The sequence below is a fragment of the Corvus moneduloides genome, chromosome 28 (genome assembly GCF_009650955.1).
Source record: "Corvus moneduloides isolate bCorMon1 chromosome 28, bCorMon1.pri, whole genome shotgun sequence".
Lineage (NCBI taxonomy): Eukaryota > Metazoa > Chordata > Aves > Passeriformes > Corvidae > Corvus > Corvus moneduloides.
Window position 1 is genome coordinate 354,178 of NC_045503.1, and position 16,991 is coordinate 371,168.

At 39.8% G+C, this 16,991-nt stretch overlaps 1 protein-coding gene across 2 annotated transcripts in view; it reads right to left on the reverse strand.

Moving 5' to 3' along the window:
- Positions 1-16,991, reverse strand: part of SPPL2B (signal peptide peptidase like 2B) — a 32,762-nt gene that overhangs the window by 11,182 nt on the left and 4,589 nt on the right. For both annotated transcript variants that reach the window (XM_032092957.1, XM_032092958.1), the window contains exons 2-13: positions 12,767-12,886; positions 10,452-10,634; positions 9,133-9,222; positions 8,637-8,776; positions 7,651-7,793; positions 6,723-6,819; positions 6,456-6,572; positions 4,884-4,965; positions 4,010-4,084; positions 3,813-3,875; positions 2,342-2,441; positions 1,300-1,377 (exon numbers count right to left, since the gene is read on the reverse strand). In XM_032092957.1, coding sequence (XP_031948848.1) covers positions 1,300-1,377; positions 2,342-2,441; positions 3,813-3,875; positions 4,010-4,084; positions 4,884-4,965; positions 6,456-6,572; positions 6,723-6,819; positions 7,651-7,793; positions 8,637-8,776; positions 9,133-9,222; positions 10,452-10,634; positions 12,767-12,886 — 1,288 coding nt within the window. The remainder of the gene's footprint in view (positions 1-1,299; positions 1,378-2,341; positions 2,442-3,812; positions 3,876-4,009; positions 4,085-4,883; positions 4,966-6,455; positions 6,573-6,722; positions 6,820-7,650; positions 7,794-8,636; positions 8,777-9,132; positions 9,223-10,451; positions 10,635-12,766; positions 12,887-16,991) is intronic.

Below are 16,991 nucleotides of genomic sequence, written 5' to 3' on the forward strand. Positions count from 1 at the left end.
GTTAACAGCTGGACTTGATGATCTCAGAGGGCTGTGATTAGAATAATAAGTAACTCTTTACAGTTCTTGAAAATATTTTTTGGGGGGACATATTCTGTTATTACTGAGAGTTCCTTATATCTAGTTAAAATATTTCTTATTGTTTCTTATTGTGATTTAAGTCCATTGCCTCACATCTTATGTGCACACCTGTAAGAAAAGTCTCTCTGTCCTCTCTGCAGTCTCCCATTAGGTAGCTGTGGACAGCAACAGAATCTCCTCTTTGCCTTCTCTTCTTTTACAACCCTGTACGCCAGCCCTCTGCCATCCTGATGGTCTCCACCAGATTTACTCCAGTATGTCAATGTCTGTCTGGCACCAGGGATCCAGGTTAAGACTCAGTCTCAAGTGACAAATTGAGAGGAATAATCACTCCTCTCATAACTGCTGACTCCATCTTGCTAACTCAGCCCTGTATGTGGCTCTTTCTCTGTGCTGCAAAAGCACACTGCTGACTCTTTATCAACACAACGTTTTCCTACTTCTGCAAACACATTTTGAAAGTACCAGATAAGACAACAATTTTGTTTAAGTACATATGAGAGAAAATGATTTGGAACATTGAAATAAAAGCATCTCTCTACCCCTGCTAGAAGTGTCCATGAACCTACGTATTTTTTCAAAAGAATTTCTAAAGAAGTTGATCATGAAAATTTCTCATGAAATTTACTGCAAGCATTGGAAATCTTTGCTAGCAGGAGTACATTGTAAGAAAGACAACAGGAATCTGTCAGATCCTATTCCTCAGCAGTATTTAAGTTCATGGCATGTAACTCTGTAGATTTTACAAACTAAAGAAGAAGACTTATCTAGAGGTGTTATAGTCATCGTAATAAAATTCCCTGCATCATAGGTCATGGATTTTCAGACTACACAAGAAGTTAAGAACAAAGTCAAAGGATGATATCCCTGAACCTGAATTCTCATGCACAATAAATTCAAAGCTTAATGAATCAAGAAACCAGAATGAGTAGCTGAGCACATGTAAAGATAGTGTAACTACAAGAGTGAGACCCTTGGCAGCCATGGCAACAAGGAGCTCCCCTTATGTCAGGCAGACAAGGCAGCTCAGAAAAGCAACATCAGCTAGTTTGGTGATGGAAGATCTAGCCTTGAAAGCACTTTGCTAAATATTTCTGTTCAATAATAAAAGGAGGAACAGGATAAAAACCTCAAACTATGCCATGTAAGACTGATGACACACTTTTAGAGGGAGCCACTCCCGTAGGTCTTGTGTTCAGGTGGCACTGTGGTACGTACCTATCGTGCAGGCTACAAAATAGACTCTGGATGACTGCACCTGAATATCAAACCTATGGCAATAGGCTACCAGTAAGCCTAGGAAAGGAAAGAACAGTTACAATATGCTTTCAACCTAGTCATGCACTACATCATAAAAACAAAACCATCAAACCAGCTGGAACTTTCAAGAATTTTTCTTCCCCCACCCCCCAAAACTCCCTTGGCACCCTGTGTTTAAACACCATGACAACACATCCAGGAGGCTGCACAACTTACAAACCAGTTATCTGATGGCACAAGCCCTATATATCAGAAGCACTCCAAAAGTAAAAGAAACAGCTACAAACATGCAGATCACAGATAAAAATGTCATCCCATCCCTACTAAACATTTTTGAAAATACAGTGTTCACAACAAGAGCAAGAGTAAGTTCAGCCCTTCAAGCTGCTATTGAAGACAGTATAATTTTATGGTTAATGACTATGCTTGTTGCAAGATTGGGGGAGGAGGGGACACTAATGGGGATGACAGGGTTCATATTTCCCAAAATACAAGAAAGTAAAACAAATGATTTCTCCGAAGAAATCTGAAAGCCAGAAGGTGCATAATATTTCACCTGCAGTGATGCCAGGGATACTTCTACATACTATCTAAAATCAAATTTGAGAGAAGGTGTGATAGACATACTGGATGTAGTGTGACTAACAAAATCAGGAAGTTTTGAGTGGTTAGGCATCTGTACTTAAACCATGTGCAAATGGACAAATAATTTCCTCTCTCACCACACTATTAAAGATGCTTTATAGTATAGAATCAGTTGCTAAATCAACTCCTGCAATTTCTCTACATTTCTTGACATCACTGCATGTGAAACTGCACCGTAAGATTAACATGCATTTTTCTTGTTGAAAAGGTGAATAGTGCACAAAAAACCCCTGTACTTAAAAATTTATCATGTTTATAGTAGTCCAATCAAACCTACCACTTGAAGCAGAAATACAAGAGGAATAAACTAATATGACAATGCAACAAGTAAAATTCTTAACATGCTAAACAATACCTGGAACTAAAATGTCTCCAAATCCTAGGAGAGAAAAAGGCCTGTCACACAGAGCCAATGGTGAGGAATTCAGTCGTGGAACCTTCAGGACCATTGGGAGCTTGGAATGAGAGAGACACATGTCTGATGAAAAGCATAGTGACACTACCTACCAGAATTTGTTCCTGTTGCTGAAGGAACAAACTGAAGGCTTCAAATACAGAAAATGTATCTTTTTATACATTAATTACATACAATATTACTGATAACTAACAGAATGCATTTAAGATGGGAGCGATGAAATACTTTCTAAATACTATGTGAATTTCAAAGTGCTCACATACGATCAGGTATCAACTCTGCTTTAACTGCAGTATGTAAGAAATTTAGGTAAGCTGCTACGTGCATAAGAAATAACAATTTATACAGTTCATTCACCTGGGTGTAATAAAAGTTTCAAAAGAGCAAGACATGAGTAATTTTAAAAAGTCATTTTTCAAATCACTTTAAAGACTCTTCCCTGCCCCTAGTGTTCCTATTTATTACACAGTTTGCAATGTTGAGGCACAGTATGCCACAGTCCATCGCAAACCTGTACTCTCTTTATTATAGTACATTAAAGAAACTTTATTTTCTTTTTTCTTTTCTTATATTACTGCCAAAATAATTTTATCTACTTATACTTTCATTACTGTTTTATACAATTCATTCTGTGCATAAAGTTGAATCCAAAGGGGTATTAAAGGGGTACAGGAGAGAAAAACAAAAGAAGTCAAAGAAATTAGTACGGACTGTATGGATTGATCCATGTCCTACAAACAACGACTTTCTTTGCTATTTTCCCACGTGACACTATTACATTCATTACTGAAATAGATCGAATTATTCCTTAAATTAACAAAACCAGGTTTTCCTACAGATTAGTTTTTTTGTTTTGCTCACTGTATCTGTCTCCTACATCTCACATACTTTCCTCCCTGAGTCAGCCACATCTTGTAAGGTGTTCATGCAATTGGCTGCTGTCCAACAGTGCAAACCCACTGAACACTGACTTCTGTTTTCTTCTGTCTCCCATTTGTGTTTCTCTCCTTTAACTACAGCCTCAGCTTTTCATAAAGCAAATATCATAGAAGGGAAGGAGAAGGAAGAGACAGACTGATTATATGTTTTATCTCTTTAGGAAAAGATGCTTATGTTTAATTAGCTGTAAGTTAATATTCACAGATGTGGTCATGTTTTTGTGAAGCTGAGCTAAGCAGCTTTCTTATATTGAAACCCTGTCAAAAAAAGATAAAGGAAAACCAAAGCTGGTGTGATGAACCACTACAAGTCTGCTTTGCCCCTCCAGAATAAACATTCAGGAGCACTTATTCCCACATTAAGTTCTTTTCAGACTGGCATCTCTATTTCAGCTTTGAGGTCTTGAATTTTAGAGAAGTTAAAATTGTTAGGGTTGAAAGTTAGTGCCAGATTTTCAGACTACATGCAGTACCTTTTCATGAGTGGCAGAATCAGATGGGCCTGCAGCCACCTCCACCATTATACTCTCCCCAGTCTAAAGAAAAAACCAGGAAAATTGTAAATTAACACTTCACTCAGCAGCTCTGGGATCATTTAGGAACACACAGAGAAACAAGTCATTACACTTTGTTCTGTGGGCAGAAGGCAATAGAGAAGCACTTTACTTACCTTTGTTAGAAAAGGTGTGATAAATACAAAGAATACATCATACACAAAAAGAACCAGGAGGAGTAGGGTACAACCCTGAAGGAAGAGACAAGATATTTGGTATTTACACACTATGCATTAGCAAACAGCAAAGAATCAGTAATTAGAAGGTGAAAGAAAAATCTAATAAAGACTAAAACAAGTCATCCATGTATTTTTCCTAATTCCTAAATATTTCAGATCGAGGAATAGGGTCTTGCATTCATCATATAAAAGAAAGTAATTATTAAACACCAAGTTACATGTTAGTGCCCAAAATTCTTTATCATGTAAAATCTGGAAATGGTGCGAATTCAGTTTGCTGAGAAATACGAAGAAGCTCTGCACTGGAGGATGCCAGGCATAGCCTGAAACACTATACACCCATATCCTGTCAGTCTATACAAACTTATAAGTGAAGATAATTTGAAACAGGAGTTTGAAGAGCTGCTTAAGGGGCAACTAAATGACTAATACAGATTTTTGTCTTAGGATACTGACTGAGTTCAGAAAGATTTGAAAAAAACATTAGACTGATGCATTAGTTGTATGTCAATTTTAAACAAACAAACCCAAACCAATCAAAACAAAAACAAACAAAAAACCCCTATCAAAAAAACCCGAACATCAAACCCATAAATAAATGGCTGGTGTGTGATTTACTAGTCAACACTCTACAGAACCTACAGAACAATCACATGACATTTATTGGTCTACATTATATTCATTGCATCCCTTTTTTCCACACTACATATGAATAGAAGTGCATTTCCAAGGCAATGTACTCTATTATGACTCCTCTGTTCAAACACATACATGCAAACATCTTCTCTTTACACCTGTTTAACTTTCATACCTTAAATGTAGGCAGGCGAATTGTTTTCAACATGTAAAGACAGAAAGCAATTCCTAAAGCATCTTGCAGAACCCAGGCCCACCTTAAAAAGAGGAGAGTAACATTTTTGCAGGAAACAGCAGGAAAAGGAGACCAAGCCTTGTCCTCACTAAGGACCTGCTTGGGACAAAAAAAAAACCCCTTTATTCAAAGTACTTGCTTGAAATTGACATTGTTGTCAGCATGAATTTGCAAATTGGAAGTTGTTCTTCATCAACCTGATAACCTTCCACAAAGAAGTGCCTGGGAGATGAGGGAAGAACAGTGCAATAGTGTCTATCTAGACTTCAGTAAGGCTTTCCACTGACAATCTTCCATAAAATCCTCACAGAGAACCTGACGAAGTACAAGCTGAATGAGCAGTGAGGTAGACTGAAAACTGGCTGAATGAGGTCAGTGGATACCAAAATAGCAAGTGCTGGGGTCCTCTGTCCTGCATATAGGTGTGCACCCTCGTGTGCTGAGGCAAATTTACAGCTGGGCCTGTTTTTCAGTTGTGTTTTGCAAGTGGAGTATAGAAGTGCTCTTTGCTTTACTCTCAACCGCTAGGGTCAAAGAGAAGTAGGATCTGAGACAAACAACACTAAGGTTTCCCAAAAATTGCTAGGGTCTAGGTGCAATGAGAGATGATGCTGTGGGAACAATACCTGTGCAGTTGCTGGTGGAGCTTTGTGCAGGAGACACTCAGGTTCACTCCAGCTCTGAGGCAGAAAATGGATTTCCTAGTCCTACATATTGCAGATTGGAACATCTCCATACTGTATTATATTCTGTACTACTCAGTCTGACACTTATCTCTCTAAAAGGTGTTTCAGAGTTGATTCCTGGATTTGAGTTCTGTCATTGAATGATCCACACGGAACACAGACCCCACAAAAGCAGTAACACGCATTCAAAGCACAAGTCAGACATCTCTGGTATCATCATCAGAAACACAAGCCAGCATTTCAGTTCCAATACTGAGCCCCTGATAGAGGAACCAAGAAGATGAACACATCCTGTACACATGAGGAAATTGAAATATCTGGGAGTGAGGTAAGAGGTAAAAAACCCCAAACAAAAGCCAAAACACAACACTCCATGAAAGATCCACCTCTAACAAAAGTGGTAAGAACATGCTACAATTAGGTACCACAGCAACACTGAGCGTAGAGAATTACTGACTCATACATGAGAGTTGAGAGAAACTAAAGATCTGACAATCTTACCAGTTCTTATTCTCATGAAGAAGTAAGTTAGACAACTTGTGTCCAACTTTCCATATCACTTCTGAAAAGCTGTCTTAAATCAAAGAGATCAGAATACTGACTGGGACTCAGAGAAATTCAAGCTTAACAAGAGACAGTTTTCTGTAATTTAAATGAACAAGAAAAAGATGAAGTACATAAGGAAGAACTATGAATTTCTGTGTGTCTCTACTTTTTTCCCCGTCATTCCTAAATTCTGGATACATGTAGACTTCTATGGATGTCAGTTACTTACACTATAAAGCATATTACAGTTTTTAGCACAGAAACGAAAATATACACTTACTGATCTTCATTTCTGAAGATTCCCCAGACTACGCTGACAGAGATACAAAATACTGCCAAGAGCAACATCCGGACCTGGGGACGCTTGTGAAAGTAAGGCAAGGTGTTGTCTGGGATTCTGAAAAAAAACCACACCAAAGCTTGTCTATGTAGATACCTTCTTCCTTTATCACATTTTGAAGCATGAAGCCACTTTTTAAACCCCACTCCTACCCAACAGTATAAAAACCTAAGTTTCCCAATTAAAATTTTGAAAGTTGCCACATACCTACACTTTCCCAAGGGGAATCTTCTTACAAAGGGAGACAGACAACTGTAAAGACCAATCGAGGCAGCCAGGCAGAATATTCCTATTATAACATAGACTGAGGGAAAAAAAGTATTAAGTCCAAGTAGGATAAGGCAAGAGATGCTTTTTTTTGTATCCTGGCTGAATAAAGAACAGACAGCCAATAAGACTAAATGAGAAATAAGGCTTACATTTCAACAGTGCAATTCAGAGACTTCAAATGATTGATTAGATTCATGCTCTTTAAGTATCTAATTCTAGTTCCTTTAATCAGGCGTACTTTATGCAATACCTACTTCAACAAATCAAAACGCCTATCCTAATCTTCTTAAAGTAAGTCATAAGCTTCAAAGGCAACCTATGGTGAAGCATTTATCTTCTCTTTTTGAGTATACAGGAGCATTATAAGGGAACATTAAAATCACTAAGTAGCAAAATGAATTAATAGAGATGGGATCTATGTTTCACTACTTCCTCAGAAATGTGAAGATGGAAGTTCCAGTGCATTAGGCTCTCACGTCTTTTGTCAACCTGATGAGTGATCAATAGAAAATTATCATCTTTATAAAGATAAAAAAATTGATCCTTGATCTTGACTTCAAATTGAACAATAATAGAAAGAATAGGTCTGAGAACACCTTTAACAAAAATAAAAAGTGGAAGATACTAAGTCTGTATCTACTTAACAGGCTTTAATGTTTGCAAGAAGCTTTACAACCAACCTCACAAAAGAAGGATTAGAAATCTACTCAGTGAGCTTTCTTACAGTATTTTAAATCATATTGTGATGAAGACACATGACAGAAGAGAGACGTTTGATTATTATTTTCAAAATAAAATGTTCTTTAAATGATGGCAGCCTTGTGATATTGAAGATGTATTAATATAAATACAACCTTAAGAGTACCTAAGTGGTCATAGAAGAAATAAAGGAGGACGAGCATTGAGCAGCACATCACTACAAACACACAGATCATTATGGGAGTCACATCCACTGTCTCATCATCGTGTTTCTCTGCTCCATCATCACGCTTGTGCTTCATGTACCTCCTGAAAGAGTAACATGGCTACCATCAGTTCATTCCTTCTGCAACAAGATACACAAGGAGACTGAATCTTCAGGGAAAAACACAAGGGGTTGAAAACATGTCACAACACCAATGCCTGCTTTGATTCCCACTCAAGTCAGTGGAACACCACATCTTCCATGGATGCATGAACATCAGCTATAACACAATGCATAAACCAGTAACTGCTGCATTAACTTATCTAGAGCACTATTTCATTTACTAAAAACTCAACTGAATCCTGAAAACTAGAATAATTTGCTGACACAGAATAATTTCCTGGCTTCAGAAGAAATTCCTAAATCAGGTTGTGTATACAAAATAAATGCTAGAAATAAGTGTGGCACAATGACCTCCTTCTCCCAACCCCAGTTGCTGGCAAAAAGTAATCATAAAATTTCATTGAAAAATTGATAACAAACACAGTGTATGTTAGCCATCCAATCAATTTGGTTCGCCTTATACCAGTAAAAGCAAATTTTGTTATTTTTTTTACGAAGTATTTTTGTGGTGAATTTTTGCAAAAGCCCAAACAGGAAGCCTATTTCTTAATAATTTTCCTTCTGAGCTTTTCAAATGTTTTGTCTTTTGACATGGCAAAATACTAAAATGCTCTACATGCTATTTATACTCTAATGATTTCCTACAGTGACCAAACCAATGCAAGGCTCAGGGCCTTTCAAATATCACATCAGCATTTTTCCGTTCTGGCTACAGTCTCCTAACCTCACTAGCAGAGCTGCCAGGTGATCCTTACATAAACACCATCTACTTTTTTTTCTGTGAAAAATACAGGAAAACTGCTATACTCCATTCAATTACTCACTTTTTCACATCTCTGCTTCCTGCCCAGTAGCCTCCAATTGCAACAGTCCCCACAGCCATGACAAAAATAATCACCATGTTGTAGTCCAGCACAGGCTCATTTGGTGCGTACATTGCTCCTTTCACTGAGCTGCCAAAACTCTGTGGAGGTAAATTAAAGTTATGAAGGACATCCAAAAAGCCACCTTAGCAAAGGTTCACTTATTTAATTTTCACTAAGCAACCTCTGAATCAGGCTTTATTATAAACACTTAAGAGCCATCTACTGGCTCTTCTATTAGTAACATTAATTCCCAGCACCAGGCTGTATTTTGATTTTATTCCAAAGATGAGAAATAACCTCCCAAGAGATTTGATTTTCTTTTCCCAAAACACAATAACGCAATCTTCATGAGTACACTCTACATATTCAAAGCTCTTAAGGTGGACTTAATACTGTTGAGCAGTGACTCATTTACATGAGATAATATAAATGAGAGCTTTAGTATCGAGTTTACCTTGCCAATATCTAACATATCAGTATAGCTAAGCAGAGCCACAGGAATATCAATCTCTTCATACTGACTCCTATTACCTCCAGGAGGAACCTGAAAGACAGTTCAGACCAGGTAAGAATATATTTATTTCTGCAAATACTTCTACTCCTTCGAAAGGGTTAAAGGTGCAAGTTCTGTTCCTGCTAATTTGAAAAATATCCTAGAAGGGAACTTAATGACAGCAAACACTCAGAAGTCAAAATACATGCCTGTTCCCAGTAAAACAAAAGTAATGTAAGACTGTAACAGTAAAATGCAGCAACCAAATTTCAAGCAGTATCTTTTGCTTATTAGGGTCACAGTTTTATGACTGATGCGTGCCTCTAGTATTTACCAGGACTCAAACCTACTGATTTTATTTTCAAAACTACTAATTTTACAAAATACATGCCATTGATGCTCCAGCTGAATCTAGAGCACTAGATTCAGTGTGGTAGTATGATGGAGTCACAAACCAACCTCATCCTTTGACTCTAGTATTTCATTTGGAATAAGGGTAATTCTGAGCCCTTAACTTGAGTGTCACATGAGCTCTGTGCAGACTCTTCCTACTTAAAAGAGTGCCTCTTGTTTCATTCATTCTTCCTTCGGATCCACACATAACCGTGCAATGTATGTACATGCAGGAACACACACACACTCTTTTAAAGAGGAGCATCAAATACTAGCAATGTGCACCGAAGCGTCTCCATTTTTGAGACAAAACTTCAGGAGGAAACACTCCGGAATGAGTGCTCCTCCCCTTTTCCTGGTCAATAAGACAAATGGGTCACAAGGAGTGAAAGTGGGCAAAACAAACTAAACAGTTTCTTAACATATGAACAAAACCCCAGGGTAGAACAGGATAAAAAAGCCCCTCAAAATACAGCAAATTCCCGGAGAGGGAACAGACACGAGGGCTCGGAGCAGCCGGGGCCGCCCCCGCAGGCTGCCCGGACCGGCGAGGAGGGAAGGGAGGCACTGAGGCAAGGGGAAGGAAAGGGAAAAAAGAACAAGAAAAAAACCCCAACAGAACGTTTTCCCAGCTAGCTGGAACACACAGGAAACCCAGAAAAGCAGCCCTGCCCAGACCCCCCGAGCCCTTGGGCCCCCGTTGAACCACCCTGCACTCGGCCCGTGGCTCCGGCCCTGGGTGCAGCCTAAAGGCACAGCGTCCTCGGGCACTGAGAGGGTGGGCAAGGAATAAAGCGGCTTCATAACGTCACCCCGGCACTCAAAGACAAGACAATATCTGGCATCAGAGGAGTATCAGCAGCACAGAAAGATAAAAAGCAACTTACCAGTCTCTCTCTACTAACAATCAGCAGCCCACGAGCCCCATTTATCTGAGCAAGCCTCACTTTCTCATAGAAGGTGCAATTTCCTCGCATCACCATGGGGATTTGATTATTAAATCCTCCATCAGGTACGTCAGAAGGAGAACACAAAACAGATGCTGTCTGATCCTGCAGTTGCAAGAGTGACTGAAAAAAAGAAATTAGTTAAATACATATATATAACATAAAATGATAGAAGAAGTCAAGAGCAGAAGCCAGAGTCTCAAAAGAGTGATTTAAAACTTTCCAGTACTGGAGTGGTAGAGTATTCTCAGAGCAACACGAAAGCTGAAACAGTGATGCCTTCTCTATTATGTAGGGTCCTGCCTTGCTTCACCTTATTGTACAGAATTCTGCTGGTAATAAAATTTGGGATACAACCTCCACTTGCATTTATTTTCTTCAACATCATTGCTGTTTTGATGCACACAGCCAGGATGTGGAAGGAGTACAGCAAAGTTTTATCTTTTTTGGGGTGGCAGAGTGGCAGGCTGGGATGATGGAGGGTATGAACAGCTAGAAACCAAAACACAGGCTGGGGAAAAGTACAAAAGCATAGGCAATAAACTTCCATGTTGAAACCTACTGTGTCCAGTGAGCTGAGATTCTGCATCCCAAGTACTTGAATACTGGATTCTAAGCTACTTCTCTCACCACTTGCGATCCAGAGATGTTGCAAGCCCAAATTCCTTAGTTTTGGCTCTCCTCAGACCCAAAGACATCTAATCTGGTGTGTTTCAACAGGAACATCCCAAAGATACTTCAAGGTCTTAGAAATAACACTGGCACGAATTGTTCCTTGCAATATCTAAACAACCACCAATATCTTTGCCCAGTTCTATTTGCAAGTTACCTGAAAACTGCAATTATCTACCAACCAACCAAGCTGTGCTAAGAGAAGCAAGTCTCAGCCCCTGCTGAGGTGAGCTGTTAGGTTTGAGAAGAGTCAAAGTAAAGTTTTAACCTGAAAAAATGACACACGGAACAGTTTGTATTAGAAATCCACAGGTACACGATATACCATACCTGTGTAACAGACTCTACTGTTTTAGGAGGGAAAGGGAAGTGTCAGGCTGTCAGTAGCTTCAACCTTATTCAAAAAACTGCTGTCTCCAACCTGACCTCTAGTGACAGTGAAATGCTCCCACCCACGCTTCCTGGTTGTCCAGGTTTCAGGTAAGCTTATCCCTCTATCAGAGCACAACACAAATGCAGAGTGAGCTCAGAGTGCTGTACTGCATCCCTCAGTTAATGAACTGTACTGCTGGAGTGCTGAAGGAGGAGGAGCGAGAATGTGAAAGAAGGGAAAAGCAGGAAAGGACCAAGGAAGGAGACAGGGATAGGCAAGGGATACAGCATACACTACCCAAGTGTCTGTGCAAGCTATTCCAGACTATATTGGCTCCTGCAGAGCTGAGATATGAGATATGACTCTAGTGAATTTTTATGAGACTGATTTAAACAAGATGTCTACAGTACAGTCCCCAACTCTCATAAATACTACAGTCAGTCATGCATGTGCTGATTCACATTACACAGTCAGGGCAAGTGCAAGAGTTTATCAGCTGAGTCTATACAAGGCAGAGGCAACTATTGATGAATCTAGGGACTAATCTACAGTTGTGATAAACCCACCAGAAGTAACTGAGACTTGCCCATACATTGGTAAGGAACTCTGTTAATTCTGTGGGGCACTCAACTGGCTGAATAAAATAAACCAAGTACCAGTCAACTACATCTTCCCCTATTAGTAGCTCATTCAAAGTGCATTTGCTGATTTCATCATTCAGTGACAGTAACTTTTTCTCACAGAAGAGTGGAGAGTTTACTCAATTTTCAGCTCATACAGCTTTAGATAATGCAGCAAAAGCTTGACACAGTTTATGACTACTTAATCTTACACATGACACTGAGAAAACACTAAAGGCCACAGTTCAGCATATTAAGAAAAGCCATGTGGTATCTTCTTGTATTGTGCTGATGTACAAAAACTCCTTTGCAAGCCCAGGTATGTGCCATTTTAATTTCATTGATCACATCACTGAAAAGGAAGATTTTTGTTTTGAACCAGCAACAGTCATTACCTCTGCACAATGTTTGAAAATTAATATTGCCATCCTAGCACTGCCTAGAGTGATCTTAACAGATAAAATATTTTCTAAGCAGAGCAAACAAAGCAGTTGCTTCAAATTCTACTAATCTAAGTAAGAAATTAGAAGTTTCCTTGTAACAAAGGCATTTTTATACATTCTTTTGTCATTGGTTAGCTAGGTACTTACAGCTTTACCCAGATCATGTGGCAAATGGGCCCACTGAGAGTTGAAGAGAATACAGTAGTCTTTTCCTTTGCTGCCCCCCTTCTCTGAAAGGACATGTACCATCCCATACTCACAGTAAACCTGAAAACGTAACAAACATTTCACAAGAATTTTAGGTTACATAAAAAATCAGAAGTGATGAGAGTAACTTGCTGTTGACTGGCCTGCTTTGTATTTTTAAAGAAAAACAAGAGAGTCTACAAAGTTTCTATATCTGTGCAGGGAGTACAGTGGAATTTGTTATTATTTCCATCATGCTTCAAAGAAAGACTTCAGATACATTAGGCAGATTCCCTCCTACACCACAACTGGTAAAAGAATCAAATGAAACCACACTGGATGTGTTTAAAGAAAAGAAAAAAAACCCAAAAAACCAAAAAGTAAACCTCAAACAACACAGACTAGACTGGTGTACATATGTATATAACCAGAGCAAGGGAAAGAAGCTGGACTAATGCAGAACTATGCAGATATGAGACTTTGAGTACTTGTTCAGCTCTGGGGCTCCCAGCATCAGGAGCACGGGGAGCTGCTGGAGCCACTCCAGGGGAGGCCACAGAGATGCTCTGAGAGCTGGAGCCCCTCTGCTCTGGAGCCAGGCTGGGAGAGCTGGGGGTGCTCACCTGGAGAGGAGAAGGCTCCAGGGAGAGCTCTGAGTCCCTTGCAGGGCCTAAAGGGGCTCCAGGAGAGCTGCAGAGGGACTGGGGACAAGGCATGGAGGGCCAGGACCCAGGGAATGGCTTCCCAGTGCCAGAGGGCAGGGCCGGATGGGATATTGGGAAGGAATTCTTGGTTGTGAGGGTGGTGAGGCCCTGGCACAGGTTGACCAGAGCAGTGGACTGCCCCTGGATGCCTGGAAGTGTTCAAGGCCAGGTTGGATGGGGCTTTGAACAGCCTGGCCTAGCCCACCCCATGTCATGGGCCTGGAACTAAATGATCTCTAAGGTCCCTTCCCAGTCAAATCATTCCATGATTCTGTGAATAAGACACCAACTCCTGAAAGTACAGCCTGAAATAACGATCAAATCTAGATTCACATCACTCCAAAACTCAACCCTGGATACCTTAGCTGAAGATGTGGCAAGACCCCACAGCAGCAGCAGCTCTTCTTCTGTCCTAGGTAGCGCATGTTGACTCCCAAGTCTACCTACTGCATTTACTCATCACTGCTTCAATGACCAGTCATTACTGTTGTCAAAACTCCAACATCTGCAGCAATATACATAGTGAAGATTACAAATCTAAGATTTATAATTAAAGGCCTGTCCTGGGTCTGGCTGGGATGGAGTTAATTTTCTTCATTGCAGCTGGTATGGTGCAGTGTTTTAGATTTGAGCCCAAAACAATGCTGACAACAAACTAATGTTTTAGCTACTGCTGAACAGTGTGCAGAGTGTCAAGGCCTTCTCTGTTTCTCACTCTGCTCACCCAGTGAATAGATGCTCAAGAGGTTGGAAGGGGTCACAACCAGGCAGATGATTAACAGAGATATTCCATACCCACAGAATGTCATGTTCATTTTTATAAGGAGATTAGCTATTGTTTGCATCATGTACATGTTAGAATTCTCCTGAAGAACTCCTGGAAACTGAGATAACAGAACCCAGATCCTGCAGTAACATGGAGAAAGGGAACAAGGACTACAGCAAAAATAAACATAGTAACATGCAGTAACATGCAGCAAATCTACCAGTTTTAGACATGTCAGTTGTGGTACACGGTATGTAACCTGCTTGTTCAGTGAACTGCTCACACTACATCTAACTGCAAGATGCGCTGATTTTAACACAAATATTTTCAGCTTCTCATCCCTGCAAAAAAACCACACAGCAAACACAGTAATTTCCTTGTTATTTTGGTTATGTCAGATTGTACCAGGCCATTTCTCAGCAAAACTGAAAGATCTGGGGGCTCGCATAGGGTGACTGTCATCACAAGTAGGTACTTGTGCTTCCTTATGCTTCCTTAACACAGACATTTTCACAAATCTTATTCTTCATGATGAGCTCTGTTCTTTTAAATGTCTACTCCTTCCCTTCCCTGCATACAGTGACACAATTTTGTGAGTACTAGGTATATTCCTCATCTTCCACCCAAAAAGCTGAACCAAAATCACCTACAAGACTATATATATACGTATGGATGTATGCATGTACATAACCTGCAAAATAAAGTACAGTTGTCTGCTTGTATCCCAAGTCCTAGTAGATGTTTAACCAGGGAACCAGGAAGTAGGAAGACAAACTAACAGTGGAAGCACGTGCAACTTCCCTACCACTAGTGGTGGTTTTCTTTAATTAGTGGTGACTTCATTCTCATATTAACTGAGACAAAATAATTGTAAATCCTGCCTGATCTTGGAAATGGTTGAAGAAACACAATGGGGTCTGTTCTTACTGTTCTAAGGACTCTGAAATAAATCCTCCTGGCCATTTCTAAGTGGCAATGCTCGCAATGCTTCTCTCTCTGACAAGAGGCTCTTGTCCTCGCTGAACGAGAAGGCACACAGAGCATCGCTTTAACAACGAGCCATCAAGTTCTGCAGGACACTTCTGTGCTCCTCAGGGCAGCAACACTGGGATTGCAGGCTCTGTCCTGGGAGGACTGCCAGGCACCATCTCCACTCATTGAAAAAGTCTAAGTTAAGAAGTCTTTCCTTTATACAAAATACTGAACATCAGCACCTCAGTGCAAAGTCTGCTCCATATGCATTCTGTGACCATCTGGTCAGGTTTGAACCTCAACACATTAAGAATTCAATTTCAGATTATGATCTGACCAGCTGCTGCAAAAAGATTTTAATGCTTCAGATAAAAATACATTAAGATTTAAAAAAAAAGGCTCAGAAAGCAGGCCAAAACCTAACTTTTTAAATGTAATTCAATTATATGAATCCAGATCAATGCTTCTTTTTGAAAGAGAGTCTTGCTGATCTTCAGTTGCTGCTTTGGAGCCTCACAGTGCTCTTATAGAGCAACTTCAATGTTCAAGTAGTGCTGTCTGGTAACAGATTATAAAAGGATGATGCTGAGAGCAAATGCAAAGCATATCTGTATTTTAGCTTCATACAAGCTATTAGATAGGCAGGAAAAAATTGACCACATATTATATGTAGCTGTCTCAAAATACTATTTCAGCCCAGTGATTTGGAAATCCAGTCCTTAGGAATACAAACATTGTTAATGTAACTGGATTCTACCTATTATCATTTTTGTGTTCCCAGAGCATTTGTTTGCTATTGTAATGGGAAGTTTCTCCATTTTATTGAGGACACTCCCCAACCCTTACTAGCACTTAGCACTTGGAAGTTTGTTTAAAAACATACATACAATATCCAAAACATGTACAATAATTGATCTGGTTCTCATCTGAACTAGTCACACATTTGGTTTCTGGTGGAACACTGTCATTCATCAGTGACCCCAGGACACAGGACGAGGACAGACCATCAGTTCACAACCAGCAGCAAGTTGAAAAAGACCAAAACCAACCAACCAAAATCCCCTCAAACCAAACAAAGAAGTCCCGCACCCCGCCATGTTTCTACCACCCCCCTTTGTGTCATACTCTTCTCTATCCACACACTTAACTCCTTCCTTTCCATTCCTCCTTCTCTCTTTCTCCTGTCCAGCACTCCAACAGAACGGAAGTCATTGACTGAAGACATGTTTAATTGCTCTATTGCTCTGATTTAGCTTTCCCCAAGGAAATCACTTTGTGCCTACCGGAACTGATGAAACTTTGTTCTGGAGAGAAATATAACGTCATATCCCTAACCACTGCTGCTACTAATTAGGAAGTTGTGACAGACTAATTTGTCAACATCTAGTTTAACATTCATAACCTAAACACACCAATGATTTGATAATTATGCAGTTACACTCTTAAAAATACACCTTACACATCTGTTTCTTCATGCAGCAGCTGAGGAACAAGATGCTAAAGATGACTGGAGTCAGCAACAATGTCATATCTTAACATGCTTGTTCAAAAAGCCATTAAAAGAATCCATCACTCTTATTTCTCCCTCTTTATTTCAAACCCTACTACACAGAAGTTACCATGCACCCCTAGGAGACACTCATGGTAAAAATATGTTTTTTGGAACACTTTTAAGAATCACAGAATGGCCTGGGTTGGAAGGGACCTTTAAAGGTCACCTTGTCCAAACCCCTGGCAATGGGCT